This window comes from Pocillopora verrucosa, chromosome 2 (assembly GCF_036669915.1).
Source record: "Pocillopora verrucosa isolate sample1 chromosome 2, ASM3666991v2, whole genome shotgun sequence".
Taxonomy (NCBI): Eukaryota; Metazoa; Cnidaria; class Anthozoa; order Scleractinia; family Pocilloporidae; genus Pocillopora; species Pocillopora verrucosa.
In genome coordinates, this window is record NC_089313.1 from 12,523,923 (window position 1) to 12,543,862 (window position 19,940).

General features: G+C 38.8%; 2 protein-coding genes across 2 annotated transcripts; one reads left to right on the forward strand and one right to left on the reverse strand.

Moving 5' to 3' along the window:
• The first annotated feature begins 2,557 nt into the window (after positions 1 to 2,557).
• Positions 2,558 to 2,917, forward strand: LOC136279247 (DNA-binding protein inhibitor ID-2-like). Its single transcript, XM_066162855.1, has one exon. It carries the CDS (start codon positions 2,558 to 2,560, stop codon positions 2,915 to 2,917), a length of 360 nt encoding a protein of 119 aa, XP_066018952.1.
• A 4,291-nt stretch (positions 2,918 to 7,208) lies between these two features.
• On the reverse strand, positions 7,209 to 18,272 carry LOC131768907 (microcephalin). Its single transcript, XM_059084608.2, has 17 exons — positions 18,104 to 18,272; positions 17,233 to 17,473; positions 16,838 to 16,923; positions 16,289 to 16,324; positions 15,838 to 16,069; positions 15,321 to 15,377; positions 15,063 to 15,103; positions 14,428 to 14,521; positions 13,277 to 13,489; positions 12,703 to 12,936; positions 11,412 to 12,070; positions 10,655 to 10,692; positions 10,397 to 10,559; positions 9,925 to 10,002; positions 9,683 to 9,823; positions 9,099 to 9,189; positions 7,209 to 8,147 (listed from the first exon to the last, which is right to left on the reverse strand). The coding sequence occupies exons 1-17, from the start codon at positions 18,161 to 18,163 to the stop codon at positions 8,056 to 8,058; spliced, it is 2,556 nt and encodes an 851-aa protein (XP_058940591.2). The 5' UTR covers positions 18,164 to 18,272; the 3' UTR covers positions 7,209 to 8,055.
• Positions 18,273 to 19,940: the final 1,668 nt, after the last annotated feature.

Here is a 19,940-nt window from a genome sequence, read left to right on the forward strand (position 1 = left end):
CTGATTGTTGTCTGATCTGATCACTAAAGACAAAACGGACACAAACTACAAGTGTACCTTCCTTTCCTTGATACTGCATTATCTCTCAATGCTTTAGCTTATACCAAAAACGTTACTTATCTATAAAATGCTCGAGCACCGCTTAACGACTCGGACTCCCTCACTACAGCAATTGTTGACGGGCAACAATCTGGTGACTATTTACAAAACCTTCCCAAATTATTTGTCTGTTCACAATATAAAACCGGTATTCTCACGCATTCAATTTACGAAGGAGTTTCAGCCTGCGAGGGATCCGGAAGGGACGGGGGAAAGTTAAATTTGAGAGTAAGGTGCCTAAGTGAGAATTGCACTCTCTCCCTCCTCCAAAGGAGTTGTATTTGCTTTAAGAATGAGCTGCGTGTGTCACGTCATTCCGGAGCAGTTTTGTCATACCACGTTCATAAATTATGTCCTGTCAAAAGTTCAAGACCTCATTTAGGTGCAGGAAATTTCACTGCCCCACTAGTTCTCTGACTCTAACTAAACAAACCGCAAGAAACCACTCGGGAGTTTGTTTCGGCTCCAAGTTTCTATAAAAGCGGTCCTTTGTCCATAAACCATTAATGAAGCACATCGCCTGACCTCTAATGTGTCTGACACTGGAGGCGTGAACGTGGCGACAGCCGAAAAAGCTGCTAAATTTTCATCCCAGACGTAAATTCCCAGTAATCTAAATAAACCAGTCAGAGCTAATCGGTAACACGCGTGTTAGGCAAGCTTGATCATGCTGATAGATAAGGCGAAGAAAACTTGGCTTGTATCGAGACGCTCTGATCGAAGAGAAAGACGACAGAAATGTTTTTAAAGCGAAATTTTGGATCAGTATTACGTGTCAACCTCCGAGTAGGACTCACGAGGAAGCTTGGCTAAAACGCAGGACTTTTGTCATCGGAGGCTCCAGTCACGCATCGGGAAATAGGAAAAACAAACAGCTTACAGGGTGACTCTTAACAGCTTAAAGACACGACAGCTGCCCTCAGCTGAGCGTATGTTTTATGTCTTCTACAGTTATAGTTCCCTGTAAAGGAAAAAAAAAACATGCCCAAGATTGTGTCTCAGCGTAGTGTAACTGAGATAAGATTCACTTTTCGTCAAGCTGTATAGTGGTCTGATTTAAACAAAAAAGGTCTTTGAAGCAAGATTAAGAAAATCTGTTTGTGCGGTAGACTAGGATTGGATTCAATTCCGTCCAGGAATGCTCCCGTCGTCGATCAGAATCAATTTCTTTGTCATAGCGATTGTACACTTGAGTCACTGTAAATTCCTTCGCTTGTTTTTGAGAACAGGCGAAGAAAGAGCACCTCTGTAAACCATATTCCTCGTCAAACCTTGGGAAGGAAAAGCACTTCCGTTTTCTTAATCTGTCAAAGGGAACGAACTAAAAAAAAAACACGTGTAGTAAAAGGCTGACACAGATATAGCAGAATTTTCAGACAAAACTAAACCAGATGTCTCGACACTAGTAAAATTGCGTTTAAAAATTTTAGGTGAATACGATTGTTATTAAGCACTGGACGCTCGTGTTTTGTGAGACATTTCCACCGAAATAACGGTTAGTTTTCCCAAGAAACAACTTTTTTCCTGAATTTAAAAGAAAGGAAATTTCAAGCTTGCGTTCTCGAGATGCTGTGAAGGAAAGCTGTGATGAAATTTAAGACAAGGGTGTCCGGAATAACTCGATTTTGAGTTTCTAAAAGCAGGCATTTAATAGGATGTGAATAACCAATAAACTGTATTAAAAGACACATAGTGATGCGCTAAACCAAACGCGTCAAACACTTCACGGCGGCCTTCACAGACCTTAGATACACACATGTCCACATCACCATAGAGTTATTTCAGCTGTTTTGTGGCTAATGGTCCACGATGGGTTAGGTAAACAAAACAAAAAAAACAGAAAAAAAAAAAAAAAACGAGACAAGGTAGGGGAGTGTTAAAATAAATGAGATTTGAATATGCAGCCCCTGTGACTGAATCGTGATGCAGGACGAGGACTGAAAAGTGGACCAGTCCAAAATAACCAATCACAAAGTGAAAATGTAATTAGTCGGCGCAGCTCGTCAAGCACGGTGTAATCCATCGCATATCGGCTATCAAACACCTAGGGATCTGTAAATAGCAACAAATTATGAAATTTAAATCAGGAAAGATCAATATTGTGTGCGACGTGATTATGTTTTCATGAGAGAGACAAGGTGCTCGTGACGACATAACACGAAAATTTTGAAGTCAGCTACCTATGAGATCTTGTTTGCGATTGGCTGTCGCGTTCGATTTCTTGACATGTTTCAAGCCGTGTTTTGATTTTTCCAGTCCATGTCAGGCCTGCCTGCGATTGGTTTAAATTTGTCACCAAGTTTGCACAGCTGCGAGTTAGAAACCCGCGTAGCGAGAGCACTTGGACAAAACACAGTTGCTTCCGCGCGCGGCCAAATACCTTCACAGCTTTCAAGCGACGAACATCTGTGAGCTCTTTCGATCGTTGCTTCGTCGTTGCTTCACACCAAACGCTAGAATGAAGCCTCAATCCACAAAGTCTGGCCTTCACGCCGGGGAGGATTCCCTGCGTTCAACTACGACAACGACTTCAAGTATTTCTAGGGCTCGTGCGCGCGATACCAGTGTTTCACATCTCGAGCAAGGCTGTATTTACAACATGGACGACTGCTACGCGAGGCTCAGAGCCATGGTACCGCACATCCCTGCTAACAGAAGGATGAGTAAAGTCGAAATTCTACAGCACGTTATTGACTACATTCAGGATCTCGAGTCTGCTTTGGAACTGCCGAATCTCCAAATAAACAACTTTGTAAAGAATTCAGCCGATAAGAAGACTAGTCGAGTTCCGCTTAAGACAATTTCTTACAACCGCTGAGAAAGAGGTAGGTTGGACTTTTCATAATCAGGCCGTGTTTCACTGCGGCGGAGTGTCTACTCATTAAATTCACGACGCGCTATAGACCGGTTTATGGCGCACAACCCTTCGGAACGGGGCACGTTTACCCAGATATTTAGTCGATATTCAAGATCGTGAAATTGTAAGGATATTAATATACTCAAATATCAGATAAAAAGCAGTGCAAGGAGGGTAATAACGTTTTTATCGGCATGGTATTCGCCTTTGAGTAACATTGTTACGAGGGTGTTAGATAAGCTACATATTTCCTTGCGGAAACTACACAAATTGTTCCAAACTGCCTTCTGTTTCGTGCAACAAGACGGAGGAATTAAAACAATTCAATGGGAAAAATGTCTCGACAAGCACGAACCCAGAGACACCCTCAAAATCTCTCAGATCCTTAACATTAAACAGCTGGGGCACCTTTACAGAACAAACACTCACGAACCAGAATAAAACCTGTGAACAGTGGGCCAACCGTAGAGTCTCCAGCGACTCAAAGACGGGTAGTCTGGAAATTTCGCTTTCTTTAATTTAAGAAACTTCTGGCTTTTGATTAATGTGTAAGGTGTTTCATTACAGACGGGGCTCCTGTTTTCTAAAATTGACATGAGCCACAAATTATAATCTTGAAGTATTACGCACTTTTAGAAGATCTAAATCTGTTGAACATCGAACAGAAACGGGGACAGTTTGGTCCTAATTCCACACACTACAGGAAGGAACTTGTAAGATGCGAACTAATCTGTTTTCGATGATAAAACCCAGCTCCATATGGTCAGCCGAGTGGGACACGCTCTCTCCTCGTTAATGTCAAAATCGTACACAAATTGAAGAGGATCAAAATAATGTTCAACAGATGTTACACTCGGGCACATACCACTTTTACCAGATTTACATGGCAACTGTCTGCTTTCACTTCAACCAAGTTCACATTGTTCCACACCAGAGATAACTGACTTATCTCTTGTTTATTGTTTTAGCAGGAAAGTGAAGAAGATGTAAAGATTACAAGAACTCCTCAGTCTCAACCCGAAAATTGAGCGAGCGAACGGCAAATTGCAATAGATCTTTCTGGGATGCTTATTTGAACAGCGAGAGACTCTTGAATCGCTTCCGAAAGTTTTCGAAACGTCCCTAAATTTGATTCCAGAATTTGACAGTTAGAAAATGACCAGAACATTCATTGTACGTTTAGAGTTGTACGGAAAATATATTTAGTTAGGCGTGAGATGTACAGAACCTTATTGGGAGAGTTTTGGCAGTTGTTGGGGAGAAATTTAAATTTGCAGCTTAAACAGCGGCGAGTCTTTTTACTTGCAAATGACAATTTGTTTTGTTTTTCACGTGATTTCTGTCAGTTGTTCAAACAAAACGTAATCCACATGACTTGTAAGCCCACAAAGCCTATTTTTATATTATAAAACCAACCGAAGGAATGTAAAAACAAAATTAAGTAGTTAAAATGTTTTTCAGTTTGTAACATAGCTACGGGATTAAAGACTTCTTGCCCTAGTTAAACCTAGTTTCGTTACATGTAGCTCAAGGCGACAACATACGGTGAAATGATTTCCTCCAAAACGTTTATTTAAGGGCATTCAAAGGGAGCATGTTTGTAAATGAAACAAACCAAAGCCGCATAAAACAGTGCATATGCAAGATATCAAACCCATCTGTCAGAAACTAATCCTGGCTGTTGCTTAACAAGATCCAAACAAATGCAATTTCTTAGGCTCTTTATAAACCCACACGCGATGAGTCCGTGATGTTTTTTAAAACTTCGCTGGCACGCCTTTATAATGGATTTTTAATTCACTGTAACAACCCTGCGTTATTAGAACAATTACCATAATCGATTTTGCACATGAGAGACTAACTGATTTTAGAAAATTTCTGCGGAATTTTTTACTCCATCTCCACCGCATCTGACCAGCCTTTCTTCGCCAATTAGAAACAGCCGTGGAGAGAATCCCTGTCTTCCTACGTTCTGTTTTGATTTCAGCCGGTATGACTGAGTGTGTAATTTCAACAGCAGTTATCGTCTTTTGACAGTAAATGTTAAGAAACCACATTCAGAGAAACTTCCTCGAAAGGAGGTTGGAAAGTTGCGAGCTAAAGGCGATTCCCTAAAATAAATTTAAGGTTGCTGTGAGTAAATATATTTCAATCGAGGTTTGCATATCGGGAGCACAATATTGCCATTGCGCATTCCTAGTAAACTATTGAAAAAGTTCTGACCCCTGAACTGATTGTCAGCAATTAATTAGATACATATCTGTTTCATCGTTTTCCATTTCAGACCATTGGCAATGGATAAAAGTTAAAATTGCTTCAGGCAAAACCTGTAGATCAGAGAAAAAGTTGCAAATGACTTCACGTATGTTGTTTATCGCGTCCTCATTTTCTCCCAAGGAGAAAAAACCGACCACACTCATTGAAAATTTTGGACTAAATCTTTGACGACACGTGAGTAGAAAAACATCCACAAGCAGTTTCTGACCCACATGTTCGACAACTACATGCCTGCTTCAGAGCGATTAAACCAGCAAGGAAACCCACGATAAAGAAAGGAAGGTTTCCGCTTAACTCCCAAACAAAATCAAACATTTAGCGACAAAATCGTTATTCCTGTCTGTGTATCCGGCGTGGGATCCTATTAAAGTACTATTTAGCAAACGTCATTATTTGTCTCTCAATTTTGGCCAGGTTACTTCAGATGATTGCAAAGGTTCCAATTTTTAAAACCTTTTTGAACCACAAGAACCAAAAAAAAAGAACGATTTAATGGTAAACAAGTAACAATTTCAAATTGACGTACTTCAAAAATTTAAAAGACACTCTACAAGAGGACAGGAATACCCACTCAACTACCACGATTTCATTACAACGTCTGGCTTTGATTGATAACAGCTGCTACACATGTTTTAGAAAAGAAAAGTCTTAAGTTGCACAGCATGTTAGCGATTTTTTTGGTCTTTCCGGACCCTCCCAGGCTTACAGGATAGCGTCATTCAGTTCCCCGTAAACTAATTTTTCAAGGTATGATACAGTTAGCGTGACTGTTAAAAAAAAGTTTCATTTGTTACGCCTAAAAATAGGAAAGTATGACGAGAAACTAACCAGCAATAAAAACAAACACTATAGAACGAGCTACAACAGGTCAGCGTCATCTAAAATATTTTGGAAAAACAAACAGGCAGCTTTTTCTCATGTGAAGGTCAAGAATGTTATAAAATCAATTGCGACACTCTTCAGAACATCTGCATTCTTCAAACGTTTCTCCTGCAGAGCAAAAGAACAGACAAGAATGGATCTAGCGACCACACAACTAGACAAATCCAAATGTTTTCTTTTCACACTTTTTCAAGTACGTCGAGGGACAGGAAAATCATTGGCACGACTGATAAAATGTAGCTTTTGTTTCTTTTTCTATAAAAAGTTATCTTTGTGTTTTATTTATAAACAAAAAGCTTAGGTCTGGTAGAATTGAATTAAATCGTCTTTAAATGCGCTTATATACTTCGAGGTTGTCTAATGATTTCTCAGTGGATTGGACTGGATTCCTGGCTTTCTGCCCACGCCTGAAGTCCATAACGTTCGATTCCGTTCACAAGCGGGTTATACTGTGCAGACCCGGAAAACAGGTCCGCAGAGTTTTTTTCTCACGGTCATACGTGGTTTAAGAAGGATGTCAAGTCATAACAACAGAGAATGTTTACAGCAAAAACTCATCAATCATCAGCCCCTCTGTTATACAGCAGGGGACTGTGCATCAGAGGTCACTAACAAACTGTACCTCTCAGTGGTATGGCATTGTGAAGTATCAATTTTTCTTTGCTGCCAAGAATTCAAACAGTCAAGTACTGAGGTATTGGGGTCAGATGGAAAATTTCATGATAACAAATACCAAACTGAATACTCCGTTTGTAAAAACTAAATAAATCAATAAACCAAAAGTGAAAAAAAAAAAGAATAAAAAAAGCAGCTTCCCTTTTTTCCCCTCTTTCTTATGTAAATTCCGCAATGGCCAAAAGACATTGAATATTGCTTCGAAAATGATGTTCGTAAGCTACTATTGAATTTCTCCTGTTTTAATAGCGGGCCAGCTGGCTTTAGTTATGAGGAGGGGTCGAATTTTAAGCTTCGCTCATTCAACGTGGAGAAGGAGAAGGAAGATGGCACCCTTTTTATCACGTTCAGAAAACAGTTATTATTTACGAAGACATTCAAAAGACATTAAAAAATTCATACAACTTATGTTCTCTCTTTAATCAACATACTGGAATCTATTTGAATTGGCAACATTTTCACATCTGATTCATACATAAATCCCCTTTTTCCCTAGCTGCTCTGTAACTTACTGGAAGCTGAGATAGTTTACAACAAGTTAATAAGACATTATAAAATTGTGAAGTCCCTCCTTCGAAGACAGCTCTCGAACATTTTCGATAATGCGGATTTGCTTGGATTCCTTATGACACACACTTCATTGAATTTAATGCAACGTAGTATAAAACGTATAAAATTCCCTCCATTGCAAAAGTCCGTCATCAGTGCAAGTATCTCTGCCACAGTTGATGACTGAAGTTATCTGGTAAAATGCACCTCGGAGTAAGTGCATGCTAAAATCCTCACTGATTCTCCTTCGGCACCAAGTTCAATCATATTGTCGTGTTTGAGACGACATATTTTGTATGCTCCGACAAACGCCGAATTCTCTTGTAATTCATACGACACTTGAGCTTTAAACTGACATTGTACAAAACTTTATAAAGGGTTATACACAAAGCGAAACTCTGAGTGACGTGCAAATGTAGAAAATACAAAATGTTTTTCACCGTTGATGAAGTTATCATGAATTTCCCTACGACTGCAAGTGCCGGCCAAAATCTACATTTCCCAGCTTTGGCAAGAAGTTTAATACAAATTGCCATTGAAATGCTTTGCATAGTAATGATCTCAGAATACCATCTGATATCCTTGGCAAGTGTTGCAGGGGAACATCATTCAGCCAGGTCTAGCAATGCGCTATTCGGTCAGGATTGTTGTAGCAGCGAGCTGACAGAATTCCGTGCACGTTCGGTCTCTAGAGTTACTTTGACAAACAATCACTTTTAGTAGCTTGGACTTGCCTCTCGTCTTCGCTTTGCTGGAGTGTTAAGAGCAAAGCTGGCAAAAGGCAGGACAGCGTGTTGTGTAATACAATCTAGATAAAATAGCATATCAAGAACTGAGGTGATTTTTATATCCATTTCTAAGGGCATCAACCCCTATGCTATTCTGCTAAATATTCCAACAGTGGACGTCAACAATACTCATTCATGCATCAGCATCACTGAATAACGGTTCTCAAACCGCTAGAGAAGATATTATATCAAAGAAAATCTCCAAAGTTTTTCAGGTGTATTTAACCAACATATGAAGTTTCGTGCAGTTTCCACAGAGAAGGAAAAGGGAAGAAATGGGCTGTACAGCGGAAGAGATGATGTCAAAGCTATGGTATTTTTTGAAATAAGAAAACAAACGACCTCCGCGATGTTGAAATCAAAACTAACAAAAGAGAACTGCCGCTTAAATTTCAAAACAAGTACTTCAAATAGGTCCATTTCCTTGCCTATCATTTGCTCGCGACGACCACACGCAATTCCAGGACGCTCTATCAACAGAAACCTATAAGTCCTTCATCTCACATCATCTGACTCGTTGAGTCTCTTTTCTACATAGAAAAACAGCCTCTAGCTCATTAGATTGAGAGCAGAAGTGAAAGTCTCAAAGAGCCAATGAATGTTTCAAGGAGCCAATGAGAACTTAAATGAGAAATAACCACACTGCTTGAAGCGCGCGGTTGACCGGTTGAGAAGCGGGCGTGAATTTGCCTACCAATCACAGAGTGCAGTGAGCCAAACCCATTGCAATCCTGACTTACTTTCGACACTTACCTAAAAATCGCTCTATTGTAAAGAGAAATTACACAACTGGCACTTTTGTGAGCTGAACAGTCAAACGGTTTAACCCTAAAGGATGCCTTGAGCCCCGTTACATAAGCGAATTTTCAAATAAGCACTGCCTCAGTCCAGATTTTTTTCCAGATCTTTCACTTTTTTTTCTTTTTTTTCTTTTCGGAAGGCATAAAAAACTTGTCAGGAGAAGGACTCACCGAGAATCCACTGTTCTGTAACGTTCACAACTTGTGTTTTCCTTGCCATTGAGCCGATGCATATTCCAGCATTTCTAATAGAGGTACTAACCTACATTTAGTTAAATAAGGAAAAGAAAATTTAGAACAGTGAGGATGGAGAGTAAAACCTCTCCACGAGCTGACATAAGCGAGGAAACGTATTCATATACAAGACCAGGTTGTTTGAGACAGGATGGTACGAGCCCTGAGGTACATGTAACTGCGTTCAAATCGAAACATGATCCCATAGCATTTAATCTGATTTAGTGCAAATCATATTTCCAACAACTCGGCCCAGTTGCTTTCCCAGCCAAGGAAGCAATATTTAAAACTGATTTTAAACTGGCTATCTAATGGTCAGTTATAGTTTAAACTTCGTTACAGTTCTGTAATCAGCGCGTTTTTAGCGATCTTCGCGCGATTTTTTCAAGGCGTGTTTTGAGTTCTGGTTGCTTTCCTCGACTATTTACAACAGCTCTTATCACTGCTTTGGCTTGCTTTGCTATCCAAAACAGACACTGCTAAATTAATCTGCACCAATAAATTAAATAATCACAACTTACCTTTCCACCACAGAGGCCTATCAAGGAGGTCAAAGAATCACTCGGAGGCGCGCAGTTTTCAGAGACATACATCGGTGGACACTCAGCAAAGAGCTCCTGGTGGTAACCCGGCCCAGCACTGATACGTTCCAGCCGGCAAAGCTAAACACAACAGCAAATAAACACACATTGCTGACTTATATTTATGAAAGATCTCCCTTAGGAAAAGAGCAAGCCCCAAATAAGCATACCGGATCACCCACCTGTGCAGCAGGAAATGCGTCTGATAATTCATAGGGTTCTTCGTCCACCCAATAACCAACTTCTAGAGATTTCATCACCTGCATAGAAACAAAAAACACCTCTCTAAGTTCTTAAGTCAGCGAATTTGATTTCATTTCATTCCATTGAAAGAGATAGACGAATACGTCACAGTTGCTGGACCTAAAAAAAATTCAGCCCGGTCAGTGAATCAAGTTTCTGGCCGATTATGTCATTTAATCTTCTCCATCAGTTGCCAAATCACATTTCTGGTATTTCTTGTTGTGGGTGGACGTCTGTTTTTAAGGTTTTTTTCTATTTAACGGTAATTTTAAAAGTCATGATGTAACGTAATCAAGCCTATTCAAATGTATCAGAGGAGGAAAGGGTTCCCAAAGGGCGGTTGTTAAGAGTGAGTGGTTAAAAAAGTTATTATTTATATACTAATGTTTGTCCTCCTCCCTTCTTCCTTACCCAAGCTGATGACACGAGCCATGATCCTTGAGCAACAGCCATTAAAACGTTTAGGGTGCGGCGAGGACTTCCAGCGATCACGTGACTAGTAGAAGAAGAGACTCGGTCTTCGATAAAGAATCCGCCCAGTTTACGTACGACAGACAGAACAATATCTTGCTCACTGAAAGAAATAGATATGGCACCTTGAAAGCTTTACAAAATATATCACAGAATGGCAGTGAAATGTAGGGCACAACACTGACTAAAATTCCGTACCCAAAATGCATGCTTGTCATCACAATCGATCGCTTCGGCTGTGAAAAGAAAGAAAAAAGCGAAAGTTAGGACCTTCCAAATTCACTCTCATTTACTTACATCATTGAACTATTTTATTCAACTACTTCATGCCACTAGCAAAAATGGCAAAGGCCCACTTAGCTTATCATTAGATTTTTGCATACTGTGGTGAATCGTTGTCCCAAACATCAGATGGCGTCCCTTACTAATGACACCTGCTAGAGTATCAGTGTAATTTACCCCTGGATATTTTGCATCCTGACATTAAGAATCTCGGAGATAGCGGTGCTACAAGGACAATCTATGAGTAATGTAAATTGTGCTGAGTCATATCATCACAATTCAACTTGAACTACATGTAACTGTATCGATGATTATGCATTGCTGCAATAGTAATTGCTTGCTCCCTGTGTAAAGTTAGTGGGGATTAAAGGGGGGAGGGGGGGGAGGAGAAATGGTGGAAAGGGGGCTCATACTACACAGGTCAGCGTTCCTAAACCAGGACAAGTTTAAAGGGCTCGAAAGGAAACAAAGACTACACGTATCTCCTGACCATGTTGTCCAAGAAAAGCAGGAGGAGTGCGAAAAAAGACGGAAATGTTGATTGTATGGCGTAACGTAAACTAACCAACAAACGTGTCAGACCTGTCTCAGGTACGAGCACACTCAATTTTTCTTTACCTGTCTCAGGTAAGAGATCAACCCGAGAAAATCAAGGCATCATCAGCCGCCTTACCTTAACCTTTTTGACAAGCTTTGTGCGCTGTTTTCTCTCCGTTTTCCGATCATTTTTCAGGTGAAGTTCCTGTTCATCTTCCTCTGTACACGTGCTGCCTTCTGCATCCGCGTCCTCGTCATCACTTTGAGATTCCTCAGAAGACAGCCTTCCACTCTTCATGTTTTCATCATTTTCCTGCAACACACTGCTCTTGATGTCAAATCCGTCTTTTCCTTTGTTTTTACCAATACTAACCTGACTTTCCAATTTCGCTGGACTCACTAATTTAACCTTCTTGACTGTATTTTTCCGCAGTAAATTCTTCTTTGTCTTACTCACATTCAATTTTGCTTTAACATTGTTTTCATGTTGTCTTTCATTGTCTTCCGTAACAAGAGAGTCATCAAATTCCACTGCTTTAGTTGCTTGGCCAACCAACTCCTCTGTCTTAGAAAACCTCTTATGACGAAAAGACACCCTATTGACCAGTGAGGATTTTCTGTTACTTTCTGTAACGGACACGCCTGAGTCTGAATCGATATTTTCGCCAGTTTGATCTGAATTGTGACCTGAAGGGAATTTCTTTCCTGGCTTAGCTGGAGTCTTCTTTTTCCTTGAAACACTGTCTTGCTTTTTCTTTCCATCGTCGGTTCCTGCTGTGACGCATTTTTCATCTTCTGAGGACAAAAAATGAAAATAAAAATGAAGTATGGTCTAATGATGAGCCGATGTATAAATAAAAGCACATATGGACATTCTTGTATCTTAACGAATGTGAAAATCAATTCTTAAAAGTTTCCTTGATTAGTTTTCACTTTGTATTTGAAAGCACAATTGTATAGGAAAGGCTACGACTGCCAATCGAAAATCAACTGGAAGTAGCCATTCCGTGTTAAAAACAAACACATTAAAAAATGAAACGAAACCATTTGGAAGGGTTTTTTGTCAGCGTATTCACAAAAGCTAGTATATGCGGTTGCGCAAAGGTTCAATTGATCTCATCCCTACTCACTTCATCCTTTAAGATCGATACCCGGCAGATCCCCAAAAACCCTTGTATGCCCAAGAGCGACATCCCTTTCCCATCGTTCAGGGAGACCAATCACCGTCGAGACCCTGCTAAACGACACCCAATCAGATGATAGCCACGAGCATCGCCTTTTATTTTTTTTACGCTCCCCCGCGACCCACTCTCACAGTAAATTTAATGGGTTTTCTAACCTGTAGGGAATGTTGAGCTTAGGTGAGGAGGTGTTTGAAGGGAAGTGAACAAAAAAATGATTCTACAAGATTCAACACAATACTTAACCTTTTGCCTGTGATGCTCTTTCCTTTCTTCCCTTTTTAGCATCAGATATATTTTGTACGGTCGACTTTGTGCGTTCAGTATCTGTTATAAGTTCTTCATGGTCTCTTTCCTCACGCTGCACTTCCTCTACAACTTTGGTTTTCTTTTTTCGCTTTGCAACACCTGCCTTGATGTCTTCGTTTAGTGCTTCTCTGGTCGACTCCTGCCTCTTTCTTTTCTTGCCTTGTTCAGAGCCTGCTTTTGTTGGAAAGAGAGGAGATACAGCCTTGAGAGGGAGTATTGAATGAAGAATATCGAAATTCTTACGCAAAACAGCTAAAATGTCAAATGTGGGATACAAACGGTGGAAATGTATAAACTTCAAACTCTAATTCACAGCTGAGATGTGGCAACTTTGACAAAAGGACCCCGTTTTACACAACGTAACAAATAAGCGTACGCAGTCATCACATCGTCAATGTACAAGTATAGGCAGAAAAAAACATGTACCACACAGCCTGTTGAGCTTTCCTACCATTCAACAAAAAAAACCAGAGACTACTGAAAATATTTAAAGCCTTAACACAAACTTGACCTGTCAGTATCACATCTTTCGGTGTTTTTCGAATCTGCCCGGATGGAGTCTCTTTTTGTTCCACGGGAGGGGTGGGTAGATTTGATGGAGTACTCTTGCTCAGCAGCCTTCTTTTAAGTTTGCTGATGCTTGACGGGATTTCTTGGTTAATGTCTGACAATTGGTCAGTGTGGTCTTTTCCCGATGTGATTGGTTCCCCTGGCGATTCGTCATCTGTTGAAAGAGTACGCTCGCATTAAAAAAAAGTCATTAAATTTTGGTCAGATACCGTCTTTTCTTGCTATTCAGTTGTCAGGAGGAACGTGGTATGAAACAAAAGGGAACACGAACGAGTCCGAATTTTGGCGGGAAAACTGTGGCAGCTTGCGTCAATATCTCGTGCATTATTTCTTTGCCACGCTTATATACAATGCAGAGAAAATTCTCGAGAGGTAAGTGACTCAATGCTTTTACTTTACGTCCATAGAATTGTTCAAATCAATTAACCGAATGTTTCAACCACAGCTCTATGTTTTATTGGCTTTGATATTTCGCTGCAAATCTTTCGTCAAACCGCACGCTCTTAGCCGACTGATGTTGCCTCTCATATTTCAAGAAAGCGGCTTAAGGTAATTCCTAACACCATCTTTCTTCTCAAAAGTAGTATTTATTCCTATGTTTTCGGGTAGCTTAGAGTTTTATTCGTTAGGTAAAGCTTCTGACTGTCTAGGTTTCATCACAGGTTGATTCATGGCACTCATTTGTAGCGGGTTCGTTCATGTATCTACACCGGCACATAATAGCGCTCATGTGTATTGCAGTATGTAGCCTATCAAAAGGTTCAACATAGGGGGAATTTCCTCAATTGAAAGGTTTTTTTTTCAATGAAGGCTGAGGTTATTAAAGTCTCACAAGCCAACAAACCCACACTGATGTATTTTCTTCCTCGGTTTTCAAAGCACGAAGCGAGTAACTAGGAATGATGGGAATGAGATACTTCTCCGACACATGATAACCCACTCCCGACATCTGTAACGTTTCCAGCGTGTGTTTATTGTAATTTTTTTAAAGTGAGTAAAGTTAATTGATGGATAATACAGGCGTATCAAGGAAGAAGTATGTGTAAAAAAAGTCGTTTACGTAAACTATTAATACACTGCACCAAGGTTTACCGTAATTGAGTGCTTTGAAAAATGGTGATTTTTCCATTTTTTGACTGGGTGTGTCTGGTACGATGTGGGGTGTAACGGGAGAGTTGAAAGTTAACTGAAAACAAAACAGACGGACAGATTAACTCAAGCATAAAAAAAAGAATAATAAATCTGCTAGAGGTAAACGAGAACAACGCAGAGGCTGCATGCAGTAGGTAGCTTTTCAGCAATAAACAATTATTTAGTATTAGCACATTTTAACAACACAATTTTAGAAAAATATGTTTTTTCGTCTTATCACGAGCGTGGGAAAAAGAAAAAATTTTTGAGTCCCCATGAAGAATCGAACCTCATATCTTCGGATTCCGCACTCCGATGCTCTACCCCTGAGCCACAGAGATCCAAGGTGAGCGAGGTCTATTACGAAGTTCATATGACACGCGTCCTGCATACTGCTAGGATCAGCAATATCGATAGACAGTGTCGAAAATTGTTTTATGTAAAGCTCACTTTACATAAAACAATTCAGGAACCTTTTGATTAATAACAAATGATACAAAATGGAAAACTTCCCTCCTTTCGCCAACCTCTTTCATTCTACATATCTACTGGGATACCAGTGTTGTAACATCATTAGTAAGACACACTATACTTACCGGACTATGTGGATCTTGAGTTTCTGCACAGAAAACCACAGCTGAAAAATGAAAAACACAGATATGGTTTTACAATATCTAAAATACACGTATAATCAGTCATACAGTTTAGAAGGTTCAAACATTTCCTCATTTATAAAAGTTTTGCCAGTTTGTATGCTTGTCTGTAAGAATATTTTAGATGCAAGAAGCCTGACAAACCATTACTGCGGTACTACAGGAACAATTCTGGAAAAAAAATATATATAACACACCAACCTGTGGGGGTTAAATTCTCTGCCTGGAGCTTTCTCCTTCTCCTTCTGTCTCCTCTGTCTAATGAAAGACAAAATGTGACATGAAATACAAGTACAGTGCAACCTATATAAAAGGGTACTGTGTTAAACTGTTAGTTGTCAAAGTCCCAAAATTTCTTCCCCTTGAGTACTGTAATTTTCACTTCTATCAAGTGGTCATGGTTGCCCTTGACTAAGTCTGAAAAGCCTGTTTCTAGTGTCTTCCACCTGTACTGAACGTTCACTTAAGGCAAATTTATTTTAGAAATCAATGTTATCACCTTTAGTTCAAATGTTTGCAACTCATTGAAGATTATCTTTCTTGTTTGGACTGTTAGGACAACTATTACACACAAACATCACACAAGTGATTTGCTGGCAACCTGTATTAAGCCCTACCATTCCCCGTGGGGGACCGCTTAAAACAGGTTCATCTGTATCTTGCACAACATCATCTGTGAAGGAATATTACATGTACTTTTGGACTAACAAGAAATTACCAGCACTGTTTTGAACATCTTCTTCAAAGGCTTTGGGTTGCATGGATTTTGTTCTCTTGAGTCTTCCCACCAACAATGGTGTGGCAGCCTCCTCAGGTGAAATAACTGGGAAGAGGTCCTCAGATACACGTTTTCCACTCTGCCGACAGCTCTCAACCCAAAGAACAGACACCAAGTAGATTCCCTTCTTAAGTGCCCTCTCCCTGATTGTCCTCTTGCCATCCTTAAATATCTAGAGAGATATGTTTATCAAATGACTTTTAGAACCTGTAACTTCTGTCAGTAAAGGATCACTTACTGTTAGTATGACTTTTTGAACAACCCATTCCATTGAAAACACTTTTTTTTAAATTTTCTTTCACATAAATTAAATGCAAACAAGTGCAATTGAATATTCTAAATCTCTTTTCTTTCAATGTAGCACAGAATTAAATAATGTAAATAATCTTACCACATGTGTAACCTCTGGAGTAAGCTTCTTGACAACCTGTGGTGGAAAACATTTAAGAATATTCATTTGAAATCCAGCAAGTGGTTTGTTAAAGCCAAGCAAAAAGAGAAAGAGGATGAAAACAGAGAGGACAAAAGTTTTCCTAACAAATTGATTCCATTTCCCCCAATTTTTTATATATAACTCAAGATGTACATGTATGAAGGTGTATGTCTATTTCTATCATTAAGTCATCTACATCTATGGTGTATGGTATACATTTTCTTTGCCATATACATTGCAGAAAATTTTGGGAAAAAATGAAATGGTATTTTTCATGATCTAGCTTTAATTTTCAAGAGTGTTTGGATACTGGTTTGTTTTACATCAAATTCTCAATTTTAATGAGTAAATTATTCCAAAACAGGTAACAAAGTCTGCAGCTTCTTGTCACTTGACAGTTACACACAGGCTATCACAAAAGGAAATAAAAATAAAATGAGTGAATTTGTTACTACCTGATATCCATAAACAACTGATTACAGGGTCAATATGGTCTGATTTACTTACTGTTGCTCCAAGCATTTCCACTTGTTTTGAAATTCCATCAAATCTGTTTTCAGTATTTGACCGTACCTCAATGAATGCTACAACACCTACATTGTATGAGAACATGTAAGACATAAAGAGACAAACAAAACCTTTCAACTTGATTTTTGCACCCCTTGTGTGCAATGAACCCTATATTGTGGGCTCTCGAGAGCTCTTCCCTTAGCATGTCTTTGCAAGTTCATAAGGACAACCATTAGGTTACAAAATAAGTTAATACATAGTTAATTGTCTGCACTTTGCCATTATATAAAAATGTTCAAGTATGGGCCAGTGTTGAAATTGCATTTTTTTTTCTACTTGTCCTTTGAAGACAGAGTAAAAATATTATACTTAATTCTTTACATAACTCGTACCTTCCAGTATTTGGTCATGTGATACTGGTTGAGTAGAAGGAATGTCATTATCCTGCTCTGCACTGGAATTAGTTTCAAAAGAACAGTGGAAGTTAAAGCTTTCATCGTGAGCCTTTGATTTCTCCTCAGTAGCAAGGTTATTTCTACTTCTCGACAAAGTAGTTTTGTTTGATGTGCTTTCCCTCAAAATGGCTTTCTGGAGACTTCCATTCTGTGAGGTCATTCCTTCTAATGTTGATTCCTTTAATCCAAAAAAAAATTGAAAGATTAAGAAAATATGACCACTTTCAACATTACCTGTGTTGTAAAGAAATTGAGCTTGTGTTGTCTGAAAAAGGCTTGGAGGGGTAAAATGAGACCTGGGATTTGGGCCTCTATGACTGGGAATCACAAATTCCGAGTCATAGATATTGCCTAGCAATATTTTGCTAGGCAACACCATCAGCTTAATGCCTAACCACACTTTGAACAACTCTTAAATCTATCCCTCCAAAAAATAACTCAAAAATGACTATTTAGGTAAAAAACTGAAAAATATATACTTACAGTGTAGAGTGTACATTTAAGATTGAAAGACTAGAGAGACTTTAAAATAGTTTATTCAATGATAAAAATGTGATAATAAACATAACAATGTGGATACTGTGCAAGTTCAAACACGCCCGTGTAATTTAATCAAAAGCAGCACACGCGGAGCTAAAATCAGATATACGCTCCGACGTTCTCTTTTCAAATTATCAGCTTAAATTAAATTCAACAAGTAACATGTGTTGTTAAATTCTTTTTCATAGCTCATCACATGCTCCGATTGATCATTCTATCGAATACTAGTAATAACGACGTAGATTTATCTAAGCCATTTTCACCATACCTCTGATCTCTTCTTTGACGTTCCTGTTTTAAGACTGAGTAAGACTTTCTTCCGTTCCATTGTGGTCTGGAAAGTTTTTATCAGGATGAAGAAGCGCTTATACGATCAGTCAAACTAAAATCGGATGGCATTACCAGCACGTCCTGGGCAAACGAAGGTCCAAAACGACTTAGATGTTTTCAAGAAATCCCGCCTTGCAAAACATGAGCCCATAACGTGTTTCAGCGGTATAGATATAAAAAATTATTTGTTCGTGTAATCCTAGTGAATGGTCCTTAAACTTATCAATAACCATAACATTGACATTCCCTCCTTCATCAACCAAATTTAGAAAATTTTTTTCGCCTATGCAGAGTGAAGCTGTAAAGGTAAACCTTGTAATAGCGTTATTTCTTGATTAAAATAAATTTTTTTAGGGATCAAGATGTAGAAACACGGCTTAACCCTTTAGTTCCCTGAAGTGATCAACATGTAAATTTTCTCTATAATATCCATACATAATCTAGCAAAAAGGTAACGAGAATACTCAAACTTATCAAGTAGAAGCTGTCATCCTAATCTGACGCCAGATTCTTGTAATTAATTCACAAGGAAATATGTAGCAGCTGGAGTGGCGAATTAACATTATCAATCAGATTTTAGGAGTTTTAAGGGTTAAGATTAGACCATTTGATAGTGGAACAATGGTTTGAAAGGTTGTGTGATATGTCAACTTAAAGCTATGAACTCTGACACTTCCTCACTCTGAATCTTAGAATATGTATCAGCATACTACTTAAACTTAAACTCATTATTTATTAAGGGTTTTAAACTTGGGGGAATGGGTTGCATGAGTTGTAACAGTTGTCTATATTTTCATATCCGCATCATCCTCTCTTTGAATGCTCATTTAGATTCATTCATGTCTCCAATGGGAAGAATAATAGTTCTTAGGGTTAGATTAACCTATGAAAAAATGTCACCCATGCAGACCACTCACGTACTACTTTAATATTTTGATAGCATAATGACCCTTCAAGGGAACGCATGGCTGCAGAATAATCTCAAAATTTTCTATACTGCAATCATACAAAGGAGCCATACTTCCCTTACATTTTCTCTGCACCAGCTCACACACTATATGGTTTATCAGGGCCATTAATGAATGATGTCTTTTCTACTTATTTATGCCGTCTGTGCATTTACATCATAAAGTTTGATTAACAATTTGAAGCAAAATATTTGTATTCATAGTATGATGGTTTTCAAAACCTTGGTTTCTTTCTCTATTTTGACATTAAAACCTTTGGAGAACAAGTTTAGTACCAATTCTCTTGTCAGTTATAAGTTAGTTATGAATCCTTTAAGGGAGAAGGGAGCGAATCCAAGCAAAATATTTGTATTCATAGTATGATGGCTTTCAAAACCTTGGTTTCTTTCTCTATTTTGACATTAAAACCTTTGGAGAAAAAGTTTAGTACCAATTCTCTTGTCAGTTATAAGTTAGTTATGAATCCTTTGAGGGAGAAGGGAGCGAATCCAACTGGTGTTTTTTTTGGACCTACCCAGATTAGGAGTGTCACAATTTAGGTACTCTATAATGCATGTAAAACAATAGTGGATGATTGATTTTTCCTTTCTTGTATTGTATGGATGACTTAGTTATGTGATGCTTTGCTGTGACAATATTTTGCTTCACTGAGGAAGGAGGATATGTGTCCTACACAATGTCTTGAAACAGTCTGAACCACCAACACTTGAGTTTAATGAAAATTTCCAGTTGTACAAAACATGATATTTCTTCATGAATGTTCCTCAGGAAGGTTTTTATATTCACAGCAGCTACTGCAGAGGAAAG